At 31.8% G+C, this 21,905-nt stretch overlaps 1 protein-coding gene across 1 annotated transcript in view; it reads left to right on the forward strand.

Moving 5' to 3' along the window:
- Positions 1-21,905, forward strand: part of LOC111629017 (serine/threonine-protein kinase PLK2-like) — a 70,297-nt gene that overhangs the window by 28,202 nt on the left and 20,190 nt on the right. Inside the window, exons 3-4 of the mRNA XM_023372881.1 lie at positions 17,625-17,732; positions 18,605-18,721. Coding sequence (XP_023228649.1) covers positions 17,625-17,732; positions 18,605-18,721 — 225 coding nt within the window. The remainder of the gene's footprint in view (positions 1-17,624; positions 17,733-18,604; positions 18,722-21,905) is intronic.

Genomic DNA, 21,905 nt, shown 5'->3' on the forward strand with positions numbered 1-21,905 from the left:
TTTTTGATTATGATTTACAAAAGTTAAAATACTAAACCTGGAGGATCATTTTATTATAAAAAGCGTGCGAGCGGTAAATCATCAAAGTGTTAATCCACTTAAACATTCAAGATTTTAATCCTTAAAGTTCTTTGCTGAAAACGTCAAAGCACGTCGTCTTCCTATCTCGAAAAGCTGCAACGTTTCATCTCTCTTCATTATTTGGAAATTTCCGGCTTTAAGTTTTCGATACGCATGAAGAGTCTCTTACATATTTGCATATCCTTGATCGTTCGTTGCTCGTTCCTGTTGACAATAAAAATGTCGTTTCCGAAAAAAAAGAACAACTTTTAGATGCTAAGCTGGTTTTAAAGTATCTTTCACGCTATCTAAACTTTATTCTAGCTCTTCGTTTATATGAAATATCGTTCTGCTCGAAATTCTCAATGGCAATCGAAGGCAATTCCTTTGCTCTTCAGATTATCTTTTTAGATGAATAATCCATACAAATTTAATGGAATTAGTCATCATCCTTATAAATCATCTGATATATATCATCATGTTTACCTTCAAGTTTAAAAATTAGATTATAAAAGGTTTGATTTTATAAATAGTAAGCCATATGATTCCTTCGAAAGGCGTTAAAAATACTTGTGAATGAAACCCTTCAGTATTGTGAATTACTCGTGTTTAGTGTGCATTGTTTAAACTGCTTCAACTTAACGCCAAACTCGATTTAGTACAAGTTTCAAAGGCAAACATGGCAGCTCCAAATCGAAATTTAGCTGTAATTTAGTTATATATATAAGGGAAAAAAGTATATATTTGAGAAAATCCCGAAACAATTGTAAACAATTTCTAAAATATTACTTTTTAATATCGTATTTTAATATAAAATGGCTATAGGACAGATTTTATCGTTTTTTCAGTCGGTTATTTAAATAGTAATCTGTGATAAGATCAAATAGTGCTGGTATCGAACGTCTCTTATAGTAACTTCAGTCTGATATGGAACTCGTTACTGCATATATCGGTAAATCTTCGAATTTTATCGTGTCGTGTTGCAGCGAAGTCGAGATCTTAATGCATTTCGTCGGAAGAAAACTTGTTTATTGATACATTAACTTAGTGTGGTCGATAATAATTAATACTTCGGATGATATATAATAAAAAATGAGAGCATTCAATTTCTAGTTACTTAACTTTTTATGTAAGAAGGCTCAGGATTTCTGCTTTTAACAATTTTACACTTCGTTGCAAAAATATAAATAAAATGGCCGGTGTTTGTTTTCAGGTTTTAACATTTAATGGAAATAATAAGTAAACTGTTCATCCTATCGGATGGTTATCGATTTTTTTTCTGAAAAATCACACTGTAATGAGTGTTACAGGAAACTAACTTCCGCGGTGATGACCGTAACGTACGATCTTCCGTCCTTTTGTATAAAACTTGCATAATATTTCCGTAGTTGCGTGACCTAGGAAGACTTTCTAGTTACGAATAGCGTTACGTCACGGCCAATTGCCACCGAGTTAAAATCATATGGTAGTTTTTTTTTTAAAATAGCGCTATAGAAGCGACTTCAACTATTAAACCGTTTTTGTTACCATCTCTTAAAAATTTTTGGTACAGATCAATGCAGTGACGTGTTATCCTATAGGCAAAAAAGAACGATTGCCTGGGGACCCCAAACCAATCTATTATAATAAAACATTTCCCCAAAAAACTTCCCTCGAAGAGAAATGTTAACACTGTAAATGGGGCCCCCCTTAATTGAAATTGGCCTGGGTTCCACGAAGCTATAACGCGCCACTGGATCAATGTTTAGCCAAAGTTCAAATTTTCGCTCTCTCTCGATCGAAGACTATTAGATCCAATATAGAAACCGTGATTATCTCAATTTATGAAATGATATTAGGGCATAACTGAAGTTAACGGTTAGAATTACGTCATTCTGTGCAATTTCGTCGAGAGAGAAGGTCGCAACATTTAGCGGTGTAGCGACAACAATAAAGATCGATCGAAGTGGCAACATCCAACGTGTATCGGTCACGTGACGTTTTCCTTAACAATCGATCGAAGAACTACAAATCGTTCTTCCTCTCTAAATTCTCTTTTGTAATTGAAAATCTACAAAGTACGAAGTTTAGAAGGTAACAAAACTCAGTATTAGCTGAGAAAAATGACACTTTTTAAAATTTATATACAGTATACATACGGAATTTGTTAATTTTATCAAGTAATGTATAAAAAAACGCACAATTAACAAATTTAAAATGTATGATAATAACTCAGATTATATAACTGAGATTAACGTTACGACGGGCTCATTGTTTCGGTATTGTTTTCATGTATATAATAAAAGATGTGCAATATTTTATTTCATTTCAGTCTATTTTAGAACACTCCTCCGTTTTAGGGGAACGAATACACGTTCGTATTTCAGTATATAATTGTAGTAAAATAATTATTTTCCCAGCTGAGTTTTTCTTCTCCATTAAAGCGCATCTTCTAAAAGCGCTACTTCATCTAACGACTTTCTTTTCACGCATAAAGCGTTGCTGTAACGATCTGTTCTAAATCGTCGACGGAAAACTTCAATTGCTCTTTTTATCCAATCCGTTTACTTATGTTCAAAGACACAAGCCAGCGACTGTTGCGTGTTCTCAAACCGCATTCGACTTTCCATCAGTGTAAAATCGACTCTAATCTTTTATTCTAGCGACGGAAGCGCATCGTTCTTTCCGATTATTTTACGTGGAAAAGTATCAGAGAGACGATCCATCCCTGGTGAAATATCTTTAATCTCGTTGTCACGTTCACGGTCGGTTATGCGCCACTCCAATCTGTCTTACATCGTCCGTCACGTCAATAGTGAGTAGATTGTCTCCTGCCTCTCCTGCCTACACGATCGAAACGCCTTTCCAAAATTATGTTACCAAAGAGGAAGCGGAGCAATTACCGCGTTTGTTAAAGACCACCTCGGGGAGTAACATGCTCCGTTGCCTCTTCACATCTCCAATTAAAGAAGCGAGTTTTTAATAAGAAGAAAAAATTTTTGACAATCACGTGATCGATCTACGCGCAGATTTTGTAAAGTAATGAAACTTCACTCTTACGCTTCTAAATTGACGAATTAATTGTTTATTTATTGGAGAATTGTAGAAAAAAAAAACGTACCCAATTATCACCTGACAGAAAGGATTCAGAGAGAAAGGCCCTGACCTAAATTACTGTGCTCTATTTTTGATTTTGGTGACTCTTCTCGCTCAATTTTAGAAGCGTTTTAAAATTAGTTTTTCGCTTAATAATCGAAGAACATTCATTTGACTTTTCATATATTTAAATAGTAAGTTTAATATTAAAAAAAGCAGGTGAATATCGTTAATTTTTACTCTCCAGGAGTGTAACTATGATACTAAAATTGAAGATCGTGACAATTGCACGAAAACAATAGTGGCGTAATTACCACGTGATTTATTCTATCGATTCGATGCCTCCCGATTGTAGTTAACGTAACTCGCACCCTGTCAAACATACGGCTTAATATAATGTTCCATTTATTAAATTAAAGTGATGTTTTATCCCCACGATCTGATCAATATTGAATCGTAGTACTTTCGATCGATTCAATTTCAAATGGATTTATTTGATAAAATTATTTTTGTCCTTTTTTTAGTATCTATTTTTGTGATAAAATAGATTCGAATTATTAAACTTATTGGCCGAAGAATTGATATTTTAGTACATAACGAAAGTTTTTGAGTAGTTCTCCATTATCACATTACGTATAACTCGAATATCGAAGTGTAATGATAAACTGTCATGTGATAGCTTTAACAGACTGTTATTTATAAACCTACAAGGTCTTTTGATATACATTCTTCACACATGTTTTCGTGTTTTGTCACATGTTTTAAATTACTATAAAATTTTACAAATTATCTTTGACACTTATGAAAAATTCATTATAAATTAATTTAATAATTTAACTGAATTTCTGATGAAATACACTAAAATAAAACAGTGAAATTTACTTAAAAAATGAGTAAAAAAAATCAAACATTTCGATAGGATTGTATTCTGGTTTGACTCTTTTTAAATCAATGAAAAAAAACTTTATTTTAAGCAGGTGCATTTTTGAATTTGTCGAATGTGTTAAACAGACTTTAGACATTCGACAGACAGAAACTGTTTTATTTAATATTAGTTTTTAAGAGAGTAATTACGGACAGGATAAGCCACTTATTAACATACTTGCCTTTTAAAAATTCATCAAGCGACCATCTGTTGAGGTTTTACGATCCAATCTGTATGAAGAGACCAGGTGTGTGAGCATTTTGAAAAGGAAGAGGTCAGTTCGAAATCGGCCCTTCACCCCTATTATCGTGTTCCGGTCAGCGAGGGGAAAGTTTCTTTATTCTTAAGCGGAGATAAGGTGGACAATGCAGTTGACATATTCTTTCCAACACCTGGGTAGGTATTCACTCCCCTTCTACCTCCCGACAGCTGCGGATGGTTAACAAAAGAATGGTTTCCGCTTCCTGCACCTGTTGCTGATTTTCGCCCCCGCCGTTGATAGAAGGAAAGAAAAAAAAAAAAAAAGGAATAAAGTTGTAAACACGCTCTTCTCTATTAACGAAGTGAGAAATGCTTTTTCTCAACTCGTTAAGACGAAGTTTCCATTTTAATTAAGTTCCTAGCTAAATGATTTAAGAAACTGACCGTGACTAAACTCGTATTGCGTTTTTTTCCCGATTTAAAACTTAAATAATTGCAATAATTCTTAAACTTTATACGAAATTTGCTTCAAACAAATCGAAAGCTTTAAAGTCGAAGAAATTTTTAAAAAAATTGCTAATATTATTCTCGATAATAAATTACTTTATCCATAAAATTTTAACTGGTTTAATATATTATTAATATTTAATATTAAAATGGTAAAAACTCGCTTCTTATACAATTTTATAAATGCTTTTTTGAGAAGGAAACGTACTTCAAAAGCTTCTATATAAAGTGGTTTGTTCGTACTTCTTAAGAATTCATCGCTATCCATGGTTTCTTTTATCTAGAAATTTGGCATTCCTGTTTAAAATGTGAAGCAAGGTCGTATTCGGAATTCATATTTTTATAGAGCTGCCAAGACTTTCAATGATATTACCTCGATAATATTTAAAAAGATTTATTATATGACCTGTTTCGAAAGTAAATTTTTCTCTAATCTTTTTTAAAAAAGTACTTCTTCTAGAATATCGAAATCAATCAAAAACCTCTTAAAGATTTAGAGAACTGTAACAAATAAGTATAAGATGTTTAATGGACTAGAGCTAAAAATCTTTTCATAGAAAAGATTTTAAAAGATCTTTAAAAATATAAAATGATTTTAGAGAGAATTGTTAGAAATTTTCATATAGATTAACCGCCAAATAACACATTTAAATAAGATATTTCGATTAGAATAGAAGTTAAGTATTCCAATTTATGAAGTGCAAATTGAATAAGAGAGAAGTGCTCCAGCAATTATCTATCGACGAATACTCTAACGATTGTCGTTGGGAATACTCAAAATAGGAATAATTCCAACTCAATTTCCTATTCTGAAGATGTAGAATACATTTTCCTGTTTCCTAACTCCTCTTTACGGATTGTTTTTTTTAAATGAAAATACAATTTTGTATGGCTTTTCTGCTTTTTTTATAGGACAATACGTAATATAATATAATAATAATTTTTCATTAGTTATTTTTACATGCAGTTTATGCTTTTAATTAAAGTTCACAGTTTCATAATTTATCATTCGAAGTTTATATTGTCTACAGCTAGAAAAGAAAAAGCGCAGTTTACAATAACCTTTGACATTGAACCGGTTTAATCTCTTGAATGCCAACGTTAGGTGGGAGAGCCAAGATGAATGCATTCGAATTATTTCTCTTCTGAACAATAACTTAATTAGAATGGTATTATATTTATATAAAACTTCAATGTTTGTTCTGTTGTAGACATTCAGATGATATTAAAAAAGATATTTTATATATTTTTACAGTAGAAATCCTTTTATAAGATGTAGAATTTAGTAGAGATAAAGTTTCCAACAATAGAATTTAGTAGATGTGGAATATCAACCTGTGACATTTGATTCAGTAAACAAGTTGGACAGAGGAGAAGAATTCCGCATGAGATGATTCCAGTCATCTCCGATGAAGCATCTTCAGAAGAGGAAAAGAGAGTCAGCAAACTTAGACAGCTGACTCAGTCAAATAACACGTCAGCCCATCACTTCGATTTTAGAGAACATCTACAGACCAAGTTCCGATAATTGATGAGTTGTTGAAAAATCTATCAATTGTCCTCCATATTTTCCTTTTTTTTCCCTTCTATTGTATAGCGGTTGCTAGTCGATTAACCTGTCGTAACGGACAAATATATATATAGAGAGAAAAACATAAAACGTTGGTCTATTCACCACATTGTTGATCAATTATCAATAGCTTCGTTATTTAAAGATAACTCCTGTTTTGGATTCAGTTTCTCTATGACGTCCTTCGAGTTCGTGGACCCACCTGATTGAAAATGTGCCAAAAAATCATTCAAGGTTCGCTACTCGTAAAAAAAAATCTTAAACTGAAAATAGCTAGAGTTTAATTCATTCGACTTCCGTGTTGAATGGGGTGAATCTTAATATTTTACGAATCGTTTAAATTTTTATTAGAAACGAGGGGTCAGTGACCAGCTCGTCCTCGGAGGAAACGAATTACGGTTAATATTAATTATTAATTAATTGTGCTGCGAAAAGGAGGCACGGATGACTGAACCCGGTTTCCGGTTAATAGAGATCTATAGAACTGTAAATGCCTCAGGTTAACTAATTAGTAAGAATCCAGTTAAAGAATAAATGGCTTGTCGTTTCAATAATGACCCACTAATTTCTCACTCCCCAAAGTTCCGAAAAGAATGAGGGAAAAAAAATCAATTGCTACAACAATATTTTTAATATATTCCACAAAACTTGTAATTATCATAGGTTAGTGTGTGTGTGTGTGATTCATACATTAGAAAGAAGGGAATTCTGTCTGGTATTTGGATAACAATAGTCTCACAATGAGAGAAAAAGCCAAGCAGTTGATTTATAATCTTCTCTGTGGGAAGAGAACGGGTAACCGGAGAACTCGGCTTTTCGGGTGCTAGTTTGATAAATGTGAGGCTAGAACCGCACATACTCGAATCATGCGTGACTAATTATCGTTTCTTTCTTCTGTCCTCTTTTGCTGTCACCCGAGATCGATTTATTGACTCGTCGTCTTTATATCGATCAAGGAGTCTGAAAGTTATTTCATTATTATTATTATTATTTATCCTCATTTCTGTTTAGTTCAGGTGAGTTAATGAATCGCTTTACCTTCTCGTTAGTGTGTTCCCGAATAAACTTTCATGATTAAATTTCTGTTTTTAAAAGATAAAAAGGATAAAATTTCTTTTTTCTGTGTGTGCGTGTGCTTTCTAGAACACAGCTTGTTTTTAAAGAAATCTTTTCAAACGAATAGAGAAGAAGATTTTCAAATACATTCCATCGAGTGCGATGATTCACGAAAGCAAATCGAGTAAAGCTCCTGAATTATTACTGTAGTTACCTTTTAAATGACATTTTATGGCGGCATGAAATGAAGCTTGATGGCCTAACATGGATTTGTACGGCGAACAGATTCGATTGTGGTCAGTTACATTCCTGCAAGACTGCAGTCACCGTCATCGGGTAACCCCTGAAGGAAGAAGTAGCTCCGAAGCACGCGACCCAACCATCCTGTATCACGTGTGTGCATGGCATTTGCGTGATCACGTTATAGATGCAGGCGTGCGCCTTCCTGATGACAAAAAAGGAGGACAAATTGCATTTCGACTTCCTCCGTTACGACCAGAACGAAACAAATAAGAATTTGCTTTCTAAACTTAGTTTTATGCAATATTTTTCGTGGAATAAACGGAAATTTTAAATACCGTATTTGCTAAACCTCATGATTACTAAAAGAAAAAAAAGAAGTTTGATTTTTAGAGCTCCGTTTCTCTATTTTTGGACGTAAAAAATACTTCAAAAATTCAAAAAAAGGATAAATATTTTTATCATAGACTCGTGCTATTTCGTAGAATTAATTTGGAGTGAGTAGACGGAATGAAGGATTAATCAGAAACAAGAAGTGAAAGGACAAATCCCTAAGGGTTCTAGAATTGTTTCTAGAAATAGACTTCAATCTGAAGATGTTTGGAGGAAGAACAAAAGATCGATGCGGTGTAGGATCGTAGACAACCTCCATCACAACATCCCTGATTGCACATCCTTTACCTGACACGTTTCGCGTTTCTTCGATAATGTATACAGCGGAGGACATAAACTAGAGAAGGAAAGCGTTCTCTTTCAGGTTTCTTTTTCCAAAAATCGTTTCAAACTACAAAAATTCATCTCTTGGATATATATATTTTTAGCAAACTACATTTGAAAATCTGAAATAAAGTAGTTGAAAAATATTACACACGTCAAAATGAAAAATGTTAGACAAAATAACTTTCAAAAAGTATTCATTTTTACTTGAATTAAAGAGAAATATTAGGTTTTCTTCGTTAATCTTTAATGGAAAAAAACAAAAAAAAAAAAAAAATGTTGAAACTATGATAAATATTAATAATATTTATTTATTTTTTCCACAAATGAAAGTATTTATGTTTAAATCTGAAGATTGAAACTGCTGCAATTTTAAAATCTCTCACTCAGGAATATCCTAAAATACTATAGACCTAGCTCATTTCATAACCAACTTCTCCGAAGTAAACAGTTCGTTTTTGCAATCTCCCTGGAGGAGTAACAGCTCATTTTGTAGTTTTCCTTTAGGGCTAAATCATTCGTTTTGCAAATTCTTCTTCTAGACTAGCTTAATCAGTTTATTTTCGGTTTCTCTTTCGGGATACCAATTCAATTTATAACTCTCTCTCTCTCTCTTTTCCATATAATAACGTCACGTCAATTACTTCTGTATTGTCGTCGTCTTCAAAAAAAATAAGAAAAATTTGAAATGGAACCTATAGTCTCTAGTGTCTTCTTCCCTAATTCTTCGACTGAAATCGGCTTTAGTACTTAACAAAGTATTTAGAAATAAAAAAAAAGAGGTGAACGACACATACCAGAATCACATATCATTCCTTACCTTATAAGGTCAATACCCGACACCTACGTTAAGTTTCCAGGTGTCATCTTTTCTAATAGTATAGATGACATTCATTAGGTGGATAACAGGGCGAAACCACCTACGCGACTGCAAAATATAAATAGATAACGGTCTCAGGTGCGAGCCTCCCCTGTCAAAAGTAGGTGGCAGCTTAATTAATACGGCTCCTCCCTTCCCTAAACATTTTTCTCTTGTTTATTTATTTATAAAACTATAATTATAAAATTAATAGTTTCGACGACTTAAATGGAAATCGCATAAATTATTTATTCCGTTTCGTTGACGGGAGAAAACAAAAGAAACTCACTCGGAGACGTATTCTGTAATTATAACTTGTTGAGAATAAATCACATTTTCCTACGTAACGAGCCTCAAATTGTAATTTCATTAAAAGAGTCGAGGTGCAGATGGTTGTTGCCTGGAGCTTGTATGGAATCGTGTAGCAGACTGTTTCATTCCGAAAATAACCTATTGATTCTTTTATTTTGTTGTTACTAAGTTTGTTGAATTAATCAAAATTATTATGTAAATTAATATGAATTAATCATCCGTAACGTTTAACGATCATTTCGTAGATAGAATCAAAGAAATTTTTAAAAATATTTCCGTTTTTATAATATATTTTTTACGTTTCTAATTAATTTGCTCTTAGTATTTAATACATAGATAGGTAATCTATCCAAATATTCCTGTCCATCTTGGTAATAGGTGTGGTGTGATCAATATATCTCTTGGTTTGACTCGTTCTCTATCCTGATCGCGTATCGTGAGGAGGATGGTGTGTCTGGGGGCCGTTGAGATGGCGGAAACTTGCACCTAACCGGAAATTCCCGGTTGACGCATAGTCTCGACACGACTGGTATGCGTTATGTGAGTAGAGTTTCATAATAAAATTCGATGTTAATGACTTATATTAGGCATTTATAGGTTACATGGCATGTTGGTCGATTCTTGAACTAGCTACAAATCACTAATGCAATACCTTTTTCCTTTATTTTTTTGTTTGAATTGTTAAGTTTATTAAAAAGAAATGTAAACAAACTGAACGATTTAATTGAAAGAAATATGAAATAAATGGGGAAAACAGATAAAAATCATAAAGGAGCTGTGAAAAAAAAGATGTCAATAGAAACAGATTATAGAAAGAAACGAACAAAAGAAACGGGTGAAAGAAAAATAAAACGAGTGAAAAGAAACAGAAATAATGATAGAAGGAAACAAAGAAAATCATATAAAAAGAGTACTGTAAATAGATATGCAAACAATGAAAACGCTTTCTTTGTAATCTGTAACAATTTTTTTTTAAAAATATATATATATTAAAAATTCATGATTTTATTTATTTGAATTAAGGTTATCTTTCTTTATTTGCAAGTGTCATTTTATTTGATATTAGAATTTATCCCCGACAGCTTCATCTTCAATGTTTAATTCAAATAGAGAAATACACCCCACAGATTTTGGAGACGGATGAAGTTGATACGTTTGTTGTTCGGATGATGTAAAATCAATTTTTCTCATTCTCTAGTGTTTTGATCCAATCATTCGATAATTCCTCACCAAACAGAGCATATACCATAGATTGATCCCTCAATTATAAGTTCACGAGAGGAGTGACCTACCTTAAATTACTTCATAACGCTTCTGTAACAAGTAATGATGAAATTTTCTTTAATGTCTTTTCTTGTTTGAAAAATTTTCTGGGTGCAAATTTCTTAAATCGATTTTCCTTCTCTCCAGAAGTTACCTGAGTAAACGTTATTATCGTTCGGATGTAATAAATGTCGAAATTTTCTACAGTATCTCCATGATTGAGATAAATGAAACAACACTTTACACGAAGATAAGTAATAGCCAATTACTTCTCATTACAGAGAAAGATCTTCATTTCATTCCCTACATTTATAACTTATATATTTCCTTTTACTTTATTCCTATAGAAATACTGTACAGTACATCAAGTTTACTTTGTTTGCTTTTCAATATGAATGTAGGCGAATGTATTCTTGAGGATCAAGTAAATTGTCTTTTTATATGTCAACTTAGCATCTAATCTATTGGAAGAATTCATTTTACGACGGTTCTTTATGTATTCTATACGGTACAGCCTGCTTATACAACAAAATATTAGATTAATATTGTTAGGAATATAAGTCAAGCTTGTAATTATCATAACAGTAGATGCTGACATTCATTTTTATCTCTACGCTGGATCCATCAACACATAAATCTATGATATATATCTAAGATAGACGAAGACACTGCAATATCGTACATTGTACTCTAGAGGCTTTTATTCGACATTTTAAAGCTGTAAAATTATTGTCGCTCAATTCGTAAGCCAAAGAAAGAGCTTCATATATCCGAAGGGAATTATTGTAGCACGAAGAGATGAATAACCGAAATAAACCTTTTGACTGGTCAAACCTCTTTAGAATTTAAACAACCTCATATTGTCGACTTTGGAACCTGGAATTTGTAACTGCCCTCATATACCGTATTTTTTCAAAGGCGGTGTCGAGCTGAACACGTAAACCTAAATGCGCGATATCTCTACATTTTCGTGCTCCGTGTAAACGTGCCCGTTTCTTAAATGTTACCATAGACGTAAATTCCGTGAGGTCTCCTAGCAACGGAAAAATTCGGCTTCCTTCTGTTTTCTAATTGGTTAGAATCTAGTAATAGTGGAACGTTATGAAAAGGTTTTCAAGACAAAAGAAGAAAAAAAAGATACTATTTTTGTCCACTTTTATAATATCGTTTTCATTTATTTTATTTTTTATTCTTATTCAAACAAAATAATTAAAAATTGTCCATTTGTTTAATCTTTTTTATTTCTTCTCCAGTCTTAAACATCTTTATCTCCTTTTTTTTCTAGTTTGTGCTTACACCTTTTGATTTGTAAATTAAAAGAAGTAAAATAGTTTTTCCTTTTATTAAGTTAGAAAATATAACAATAATAATCTTTTTTTTATACAAGTAAATTACAACTCCAAATTAACAACAAACCCTCATACTTACGAATTTTAAATATGAATATTCAACCCTTTATTGTCTGTAAAATATCCGCCAAACCTACATTCACTTAAGAGTGTAACGACAACCTAGAGAGATGTAAAAACACCTGCAGGATATCTAAAAAAAACTTTCTCACGATTTCTTTCCTGTAGGAAGAGCAGCCTGTGAAAAGCAGACGTCCTTGATCGGGGACGTTTATTCCTATAGTCGAAAGGAATTTAGTCAAATTCGGAGTTCGCGTGCCGGAAATTAGGGAAGAGGGAGGGATCGACTTCCGTTCTCACAAATTCCCCAGCTGCCGAACAATGTCGCCCCTTTTCTAGTTATCGTATATCGATCGCCATTATTATCGGCACGCATGCGTTCGACAAGGGCTACACACAAGTAGCTCAATTAAAATCCGCGTAGACGAGAACGTGTTCCTTGTTAACGTCGGGTAATGACATTGTCAAGTGTCACAAGATATTCTAATACTACTTAACAAGACTTCAATTGAAGAAGCTACTCATTGACTTAATAAACTGTTATTAGTGTGAATTTTTCGGTTTGCAATTTTTCTTTTTCTTCTTTTCTCCTGTGGTAACACTTAAAAAGTTTTTTTTTTATCGCTATGGTTTTATGTGGAAAAATGAAGAGTTTTCTTCTTCTTCTTCTTCTTCTTCGCCATAAAAACTAGAAAGATATATATGTTTTTTTAGTAACAAGGTGGATAGTACTTTATATCTGGAAGAGGAAAAAATTTCCGGAGTCTCTTCACGTGACGAAACTTTGGTCCATTTCTCTGACTGTACGATTTCTTCACGGCCAAGAAATTCAACACTTTCGACGAAAATAAAACTGGATCCGCTGTAGGAATGTTATAAAATTCTCAAAAGCACCATCTCTTCGAGGGGGGGAATACATAAAATGAACGTCTTAGAATTTTTCAATAATGTGAAAATTACGAATTTTCATCACGTAATATGTTTTTTTCCTCTCTCTCTAAGTGAAAGTATAAAACGAATTTCATTTTTCTCTTCTCGTCTAAGCATTTGATTTATTATTAAGAAACTGAAATGATGATTTATAGTCTGGTACATACATTTCTCCCTTTTTCTTAAGTTCCTTATCGCCCAACTTTATATAAATTGTCGCGATTCGAAGATGTTGCTGACAAGATCTTTAATTCAACAAGTGAATGAAGAATCGATAAGACACGGTCAGTGTTGTTCAGTCGCACTTTTAAGATGATAACATTTAACGGAATACGAATTACTTCATTTCCTTTAATTCGATGTTTCTTTTAATTAAATTGCAAATTAAATGTGGAAAAATATATATTTTTTAACTATTCAAAGTTACATTAACTCGGATTTGATAATTTTTCGAGTGCAATCCACGTAGCAATTACGTTTGAAAATATCATTGATGAATTACCTCATTCGCCCGCCCTATTCTAGCATGAGGGAAGGACAATCTTGACATGAATGAGGTGCCAAGAGGGACGATGTTGTCGGATTGTGTCACCTTGAAGTTTCTCTTCGAAGGGTCTCGGAATAAGGTGAAAAACAGGGTCCTGGGAAAACGCTCCAAGCATGGACCAAGTCCAGACGTCATTCTTGTTCCCCCATCTTCCTGCTAATTATCCATTGGCTCGGCAATTCCATTTCTACCAGAAAGACCTCTCGAATATTTTTGTTAAAGGAGGAAGGGAAAGAAATTTGTCCCCTTCTCTCGTCATTCTGTTTGTGGATTTAACGTTCTTTCGGGAAAAATGTTTACCACCGTTGACATGTGAATCGCACTAAGAATTCTAACGCTTTATTGACAGTAAAGAAAAACGCCAACAACTGTGACAGTTTTGATCATGTCAATTTAAGGATAATAAATGCTTACGCTAAGAGTGAGTGAGTGCTGTCCTGAAAAATTAAGATTCTAGAATCTTTACTTTGGCCTAGATAAAAAAAAAATAAACTTTAAGGTTTTTTTTCCCATGATGTACATTATTATTTATGAATTTGGAACACACTCAATTACATTTATGGATTGGACATAAAATAATTAATGTAAATTATACATTACGTATAATGTAAAATAATTCTTTCAATCTATCATGTTTGACGAGTAATTTCTCTTAAAATATAAATCTTTTATCAATAGTTTTATTGTTTACATTAAATGAATTATGTAATGTAATTTGATGTAAACAATTGGCATAAAGGGGAAGAGATACAATGTAATAGGAAAGCGATATAATAAGAGGAGGAGGCAGAATTGGAGGTCATAAGGTGTGTTAAAACAAACCCGGACGAAGGCGTTTTATTTGTACTCGGTTCGAGTTATTACTAATAAATACCTGCTGTAAGGCTTCTATTTAAAGGCTTTTGTGCTCGATTGCATGCTACATACAACGGAAGCATTTGGATGTAGCCAATTCGTTCCGCTACATGATTTTAATAGTAATAGTGCAGATGGGCCGACAGCCGCAGGGCTACATTAATGCGATTTAGCATTCTGATAACAGCTAGGCGTTCACCGATAGAACTTCTAACATTCACTTTTAAAATTCCCTTTCTTTTAAATTTAATATAATAAAAATCATCTTTTTTCCCTCCTTCTTCCTTCTTCCAGATATGTATAGTTAAGTGTAATTAGGCTAATGCACAATTTAGGATCATGTTTAAGTTATAAATTAAATTTCAAAATTAGAAGTTTGATCTATTTGATGATATGGTGATTTTAATTAAACGAGAATATATTATGTTTATTTAAAATTTATTTCGTGTAATCTATAAAATCTTGACTCTTCTCCTCCTCCGTTTTGTAGGTAAACTTCATAATGATCATCGCCTTAAGTTGTAATATATTTTTAAAGTAAAATCCACAAACCGATTATTTCTTTTTGAAATGCAAAATATTTAAACTCTATTTTATTTTTACTCTTTTTACTAAGATTCGTCGATATATGGTGTTATCAATTTACATAGAATTCTCTAATCCACTAGACAAATTATGTTAACTATCGATACTTTAAACGCTACTTGACATGATTTTTGTATTATTTTACATTTAATAAATTGATTTTAACAGGAAATTTAATATCACATTAACTTTAAATTCTGTTAAGATAAGATAAAAATTCTTTACTTAATAATTCAGTAAAGGTGTACGTTCTTTTTAACTTCAATTTGTAAGCTTATAGAGATCTCTTTTTTTCTGTTATATAACCTATACTACTTGTTGTATATAAATGTAGATATTATGGTATAAAGTCGCATATTTATCTATGTATTTAATATGTATAAAATATTTTAATTGCAAATTATCCACTTTAATTAACGTTATGAAACTCTTGAAACTAATAGTGTTAAATGTATTTAAAAATTGTTTTTTTTTTCAATATTTTAGACTCGTTAACTTAAATTTAAAATCTTTAAAATGATTATTTTAAATAATAAAACATTATAGATTTTCAGATCCATAACTATTTTTTTCTTTAAATTATAGAAGAAAATTTTCTTGTATAATTTAAAGAAAAGGGAGAAAATAGAATTTTCTTCTAAATAAACTTTCAAATTATATTAAAAATATATTTCTTATCGATAATCATTGATCGACTCGTCCTCTTTACGTGCATTATCACCACAGGAAGTTTCAATGAAGTGGTTGCAGAAACCTAAATAAAAGTTTTATGTATAAATATACGAGATTTTATGTTTGAATCACAGAAAAGTACTAAATCTGACTTGGAAAAATGAAAAAATTCATTCAAATTTATAATTATTTCAACACTAAGCTAATATTACCGCGTGTTAAATTCGGAATATTTTTTTGTCGTATTTGAATTTCAAAATAAATTCGTGGGTGGTCAACTGAAATTATAAAATATAAGCCTATACATTTTTGATCATAACTTGGCTTATCCCGTTTTTGTCTTTTCCTAGATATGAATTGAAATTTAGATAGATTTGTGCTTGCATGCTAACGAGACATCCTAGTTAAATTCCTTTCAAAGAGTCAGATAAGCCGTTCTTTATTAAGACAGGGTTGAAAAGGTCACGTCCTTACTTCTTTATACTTTAATGCTTAAGTAGACGCATCGATCCTATTATAAATTTATTACAGACAGAGTATAAGTCATTGTAAAAAAGCTAGAATCGTCATTAGGACAAGTGTGGAAAATGACAGGAGAAATGAAATAATTTCTTAATTATATCAGATTGTGGTACCGATAATGGTATTGGTATAGAAGTCGGCAATGGGCGTCAAGTTGGAGCCGTGGTCGGGCGCCAAACAGAGAATCTCCACTCGGCGCCACGGACCGTGTCCTCGTCATGTAACTCCATCAGGTAGTGGCGTCGACATGTCACTAACGTATTGGCATTCCAGACGTTAATTCACTTGCACATGATTTAAAGTTGATTTTTCGATCTTTATGGTAGTATGAAGGAAGTTTATTTTGGATTATGATCCTACTTTAATAAATATTTTCATTTATAATCTGTTAGTAGTTTAGATTGGATGGGAATTTATAAGAGTTTCTTAGGATTGATTCGTCTTTTCCTTTTGTTATCGAACTATATTTTATTCCCTTGTCAATCCGGAATATTCCTTATAAGGATAACTTTTAATCATAGTTTCGAATCAATCATTTAATACTAAACTACAAATTTAATAACATAAAAGTTCTCCTAGCTGTTGAATTTTCTTTTTCTTTCTTCATTTTACTTTAGTACTTATTGAACTTTCTCTTGTTTCGATCGAATTTCGAATTCTTGTTTCGCTACTTTACTGTTAAATTTTCCGGATTTAGCCGTTAAATTTTTATTTTCTGCAAATTCTTTTCATACAAACGAGTTATCAACCAACAAAATTCAATATTATTTATTGGATGTTCTTATTGTTGAATTTTTCCATTTTATCTTCGATTCGTCCCTATTAGGCTGCATCTGCAATAACTCAAATTTTAATCTTTCTTTTTTTCTTTTGTTTTGTATTCACTATTAAATTGTGTCATCTTATGTTCAATTAACTCGTATATAAATCATTACAACAAGCAAATATTTGATTTTTGTCCTTATTTTCGCTCATTTAAAACTTACTTTTCGATTTTTATAAGAATTACCAACGTGTTCACGTTTGTAAACACCATATTTTTTATTTTTAAAATGACGAAAACAAGGTTTTTATGAATTAATTATATACTGACTAACTTATTATGAAACAAATACCACCCAAAATTTTAAAACAGTATATAAAAATGTCCACCCAAAGTAAGAAAAACAAAACCTAAATAAAGACTTGAATATCATCATTCGTTTCTAATTACAAAGAGATTTTTTTGTGTGTTTACACTCATTTAAGTGGAAAAACGTGTAATAAATTTAATAACTCAATTTTCCCTTAATTATTTAAAGAAATCTTTATTTTTTTAGGGTGGTTTTGCTAAGGTCCATGAACTAACCGATCTGACTACAAATAAAGTATATGCTGGAAAAATCATTCCTAAAAGTCGGCTCACTAAACCTCACCAAAAAGAAAAGGTAAGGTTAAATGGAGAATTAATTAATTTTATAAAATTAAAAGAAAATTTTTGTATATTTTTCTTATCCATTCTTTCCATTAATCTTTTTTGTAATGACAGAATTTCCTCGTAAAAATTAAAATAAGATTAATTTACGAGAGACCTTTTAAAGAAGTTAACGACACAATCTTGAAAGGAGTCATCGTGAAAGTTAATGATTCTTTACATCTGCTCAACACAATTATAGTAAAGTAACCGGGCATTACATTGTTTACGTAGTAGTACTGGATGAAAAGATTATTAACCTAGCAGCATTGAACGATATAGTCGGCCAAGGACGAGTTAATAGTGAAAGGAGTGGGTTTGCAGGTCCTTTGCTCCAAGCAGAAAAGACCGGTTTGTGAAGTAACGTTACCGAAACGGGTGTGATTCAGTCACACTTAAGTCACGTTAGAATATATCCCATGGCAGCTGGAATGTAAACAAAAACTAATCAAATGAAACTTCAATTCTTTTACTTAAATCAAGTGTATCTTAATGTGAATGTTTCTCAAATGTAACCGGATTTTACACTCTAATCTCACTATTCAGAGTACAAAAGACGTATCAATTTTCTTTCTTAAAGTAGCATTAGATATTTATGCTTGTCATTCATTACATAGAAAAGCATTAGTTTTAATTGACTGTGAATAAACTGTTTCTTATAAACAAAGCAAGGATTTCATCTCATTCTTCTCCAGGCATTCCAGAATTAGAAATCAATTTAAAACACAATTTAAATGTATTGCCGAGAATTTTTCTATTTACTTTAAATGTTTATTTTAATTTTTATATTAAAAGACTTCTTCAGAATTTAATAATATAAAAGACTTTTCAATGTTTTCATTTTAGATTCTACGTGAAATTGATCTTCATCGCAAGCTTCTTCACAAAAATGTCGTCCAATTTCACCACTTCTTCGAAGATAAAGAAAATGTTTACATAATTCTCGAGTATTGTTCGAGGAAGGTTAGTGTATACTTTTTTTTTATTATAAATTAAATCGATATAAACATTATTTTATCTACAGCACCGAAATAATGAAGCGAGTGGCTTGAAATAGAAACTGAAAGCTTTGTTTTTGTAAGGTTTATTTTTTTTTCTATAAAGGTAATTGCCCTGTTCCTTTACGAATCTCGTTGAAAGGAAAGATAATTCTACAAGGTACGTGATGAAAGTATTGTCCAAGGCCTATAACATACAGCGCCAGCTGGGGTGGAAAAATGTAATTAACACACGCCATGTAAATTCTTCACGTCGTCTTTGAAAATTTCCTTTGTCCGTGTACAAACTCCTTTCTTCTTAATCTTTGAACTAAAGTTTATCGAATTTATTTTAAATCTACAAGAAAATTAACAGTTGATTCGGTATAGAAAACCTTATTTAATTTTTAAAAAACAGTAAATAAATAACTATTTTTAATTCATACAAGAAGAAATATTATTTGAAAACAATAGAGTAAACACAATCGAAGAAATTAAACATGGCTGTTATATATTTAATGAAAATCATGGTTGTATGATTTATTTGGAGAAGTGGTAAGCAACAGACGTAAATATTATTGCTGGAAGTTTTCTGAACTCGTTAAACACATGATAAATCTGGAAAGTAGTGTGTGTTATTGGCTTCCTGCCATCACAAGAGAGGCATTTAAACTGTAAACCTACTACGTGGATTACTTCTCACGTAACTTTTCAACCATTCTTGGTTATAAGAAAATGTTACCGTTTATAAAATTTTAAGATTCAATTATTTCATTTTCAAGTAAATTTTAATTCAATTTTTGACAGTACAATAAGTACAAAGCCGTATTCAAGCCAGTTTTTCCACACGTGGATCCACGAGCTACGAAAACATACAGTAGACCGAGAAATTTGACATCAGAAATTAAATTGCTTTTAAATTGTCGAAAATTTTTTTTAGCTAATTTCTATACATGAGTAAATTATAACTAAACGTCTTTATTTTTATTTATTTAATGTTAAAAATAAATATTAGTTAATAATGTTGGCATTCGAAAGATATTTGAAGTGTACGCTTAATAAGGTAGTTTTTTCCCTCATAAAAATTGAATTCGTGACGGAATTTTTCACAGAAATATTATTTTTCATTGGCAGAAAGCAGGCATTTCTTTCTTTACTTTTAATAGGCTATTTGTCAAATATAAAAAAAAAGTTTATTCGCGAAGATGAGAAGTTGAAAAATGAAACAAGATTTTCACTGCATTTGTCGAGTTCTTGGGATATTTTTCTTATTGAAATAAAAACATATCAAGTTAGTTTCATAAAATTTCGTTTTTTACAATACGATCAGGTTGTAACTCATTACGTTATTCTTCCTCTTGCACATTTAGTGAATATTTTAAGAATTCAACAAAAACCTAGTAATCCATTCATACGTTTTTGATAGCAAAAAAAGAAAATAATTCATCAGGGAGTTATTTACTTGGATACTGTCCTATCCTGAAACTAAAATAGAAATGAAATAACTTTTATCAATTTTTTTCTATTTAAAACGTTTTTTTAAATACTTAAATATGTATTCAAAAATAAAATTCACCTCCAATAAATTCTAACGCTTTAATTTCCAAAAGGAAATAGTGCAGCATCGACATTACCATGTTTTTTTTTTCATTGACGAATGTAACTCTATTGCAGCAGACCATTTGATAATGTATGCATTACCTATGCAAATTCAAACGCATTGACTTCTGACATACCATACAATTTTAAATAAGAGCTTAAAGTGTTAGAATTAAAGGATAAGATATTTTATTCTTGCAGTTTTTTCATGATTTCGCCTTTTTTTTCTATTTGAACATCGTGACACGTTATCACGCTATGTTGAAAATCTATTGTCATCAAACGTCTACAAATAGTATTATCAGAGATATGAACTTTGGTAATTTCACTATAGCTCTTTGCCTACCGTCGTTCTTGCTATTATTTTATCATTATACTTAACAATATTTGTTTAGTTGCTAAATTAATTGCATAAAAAATAACTTGTTTGAATTTTTCTTTAAAAGTTAACGTTCTCAAAAGCCCTATTGTTTGTTTTGTGAATTCAGAAATTGTTAGAAAGTAATCAATTTATTTTATTTCTGAATTTGATAGATGACTGTAATTATTGTAAAGTGTCGATTTAACTCTATTGTTCAAAGACCATGGACGTATTTGATTTTTTTTTCTTTTATTTCTTTTCTTCTTCCTCTCAAGCAGTACACAATGGAAAGTGGACAATCTTTCTCTTTAGTCCGTACAAAAATCTATCGCTTCTATTTCAAATATCTGGTTTTATAAATCACTTTTTGAATTACTCAAATTTGTTCCAATAATTTTTGATTTATTATTAGTATATGACAACACGATACATGGGCAATCTGCCGAAGGGGGATGCGTCCTGGGTCGTCTTTCATGGGAAACTGGCTCCTATTTACGTGTTACTTACCTGAAGAAATACGGAAAATACGTGGCCAGCTCGATGACCCACGACCACCAGTGTTCAGGGGTTTTTATACACTCAGCCATAGGTGGGCTGATTCATTTATATACTGTATATACGCATCGTTTTGCCATGGCAGTAATTCTAACGGGACGATGGACATGCTATAAAAGTAATTCATGGTGTCCTCTTTGCATTTGATTCGCCCCGATGATTATGTGACATTAGTTGTCTATTTTGACGAGTGCCAACTTGTCTCCTGTCCCATGGATCACCACAATTTTTTTTTTAATTTGTAAGGATCATCGATCATTACAAGTCGATTACTTCCTCTGGGTGGAGTTCGAATTTAGGTTCAATTTCAGGTATCAATCTGTAAACCCTTCGTAAAATCGGAGCCCAGGTGTGAGAAATACTGGTCGTTAGCTTTTAAAATCATCATGTAATAATTTGCCTCCCACATGGCTACAGTTTGTAAAGAAGGGGGAGATAGATTAGGTCGAAATGCCGTTGTTGACAGATACATGATTTACAATTAACGAATGTCGAAAACGTTAGAAAGGTGATCATTTTGACAACTGCTGGATTAATTTTTGAGGTTAGTGAGATTCTACTTTATTTAGTAAATCGTCCAGTTGGAATTTGAAGAACTGTTAATAAGGGGCTGTCAATAAATGACGCCCACACTGGAAGGGAGGGAGGGCGTTAT

The sequence above is a fragment of the Centruroides sculpturatus genome, unplaced genomic scaffold (genome assembly GCF_000671375.1).
Source record: "Centruroides sculpturatus isolate CEXI.00-Female unplaced genomic scaffold, Cexi_2.0 scaffold601, whole genome shotgun sequence".
Classification (NCBI taxonomy): domain Eukaryota; kingdom Metazoa; phylum Arthropoda; class Arachnida; order Scorpiones; family Buthidae; genus Centruroides; species Centruroides sculpturatus.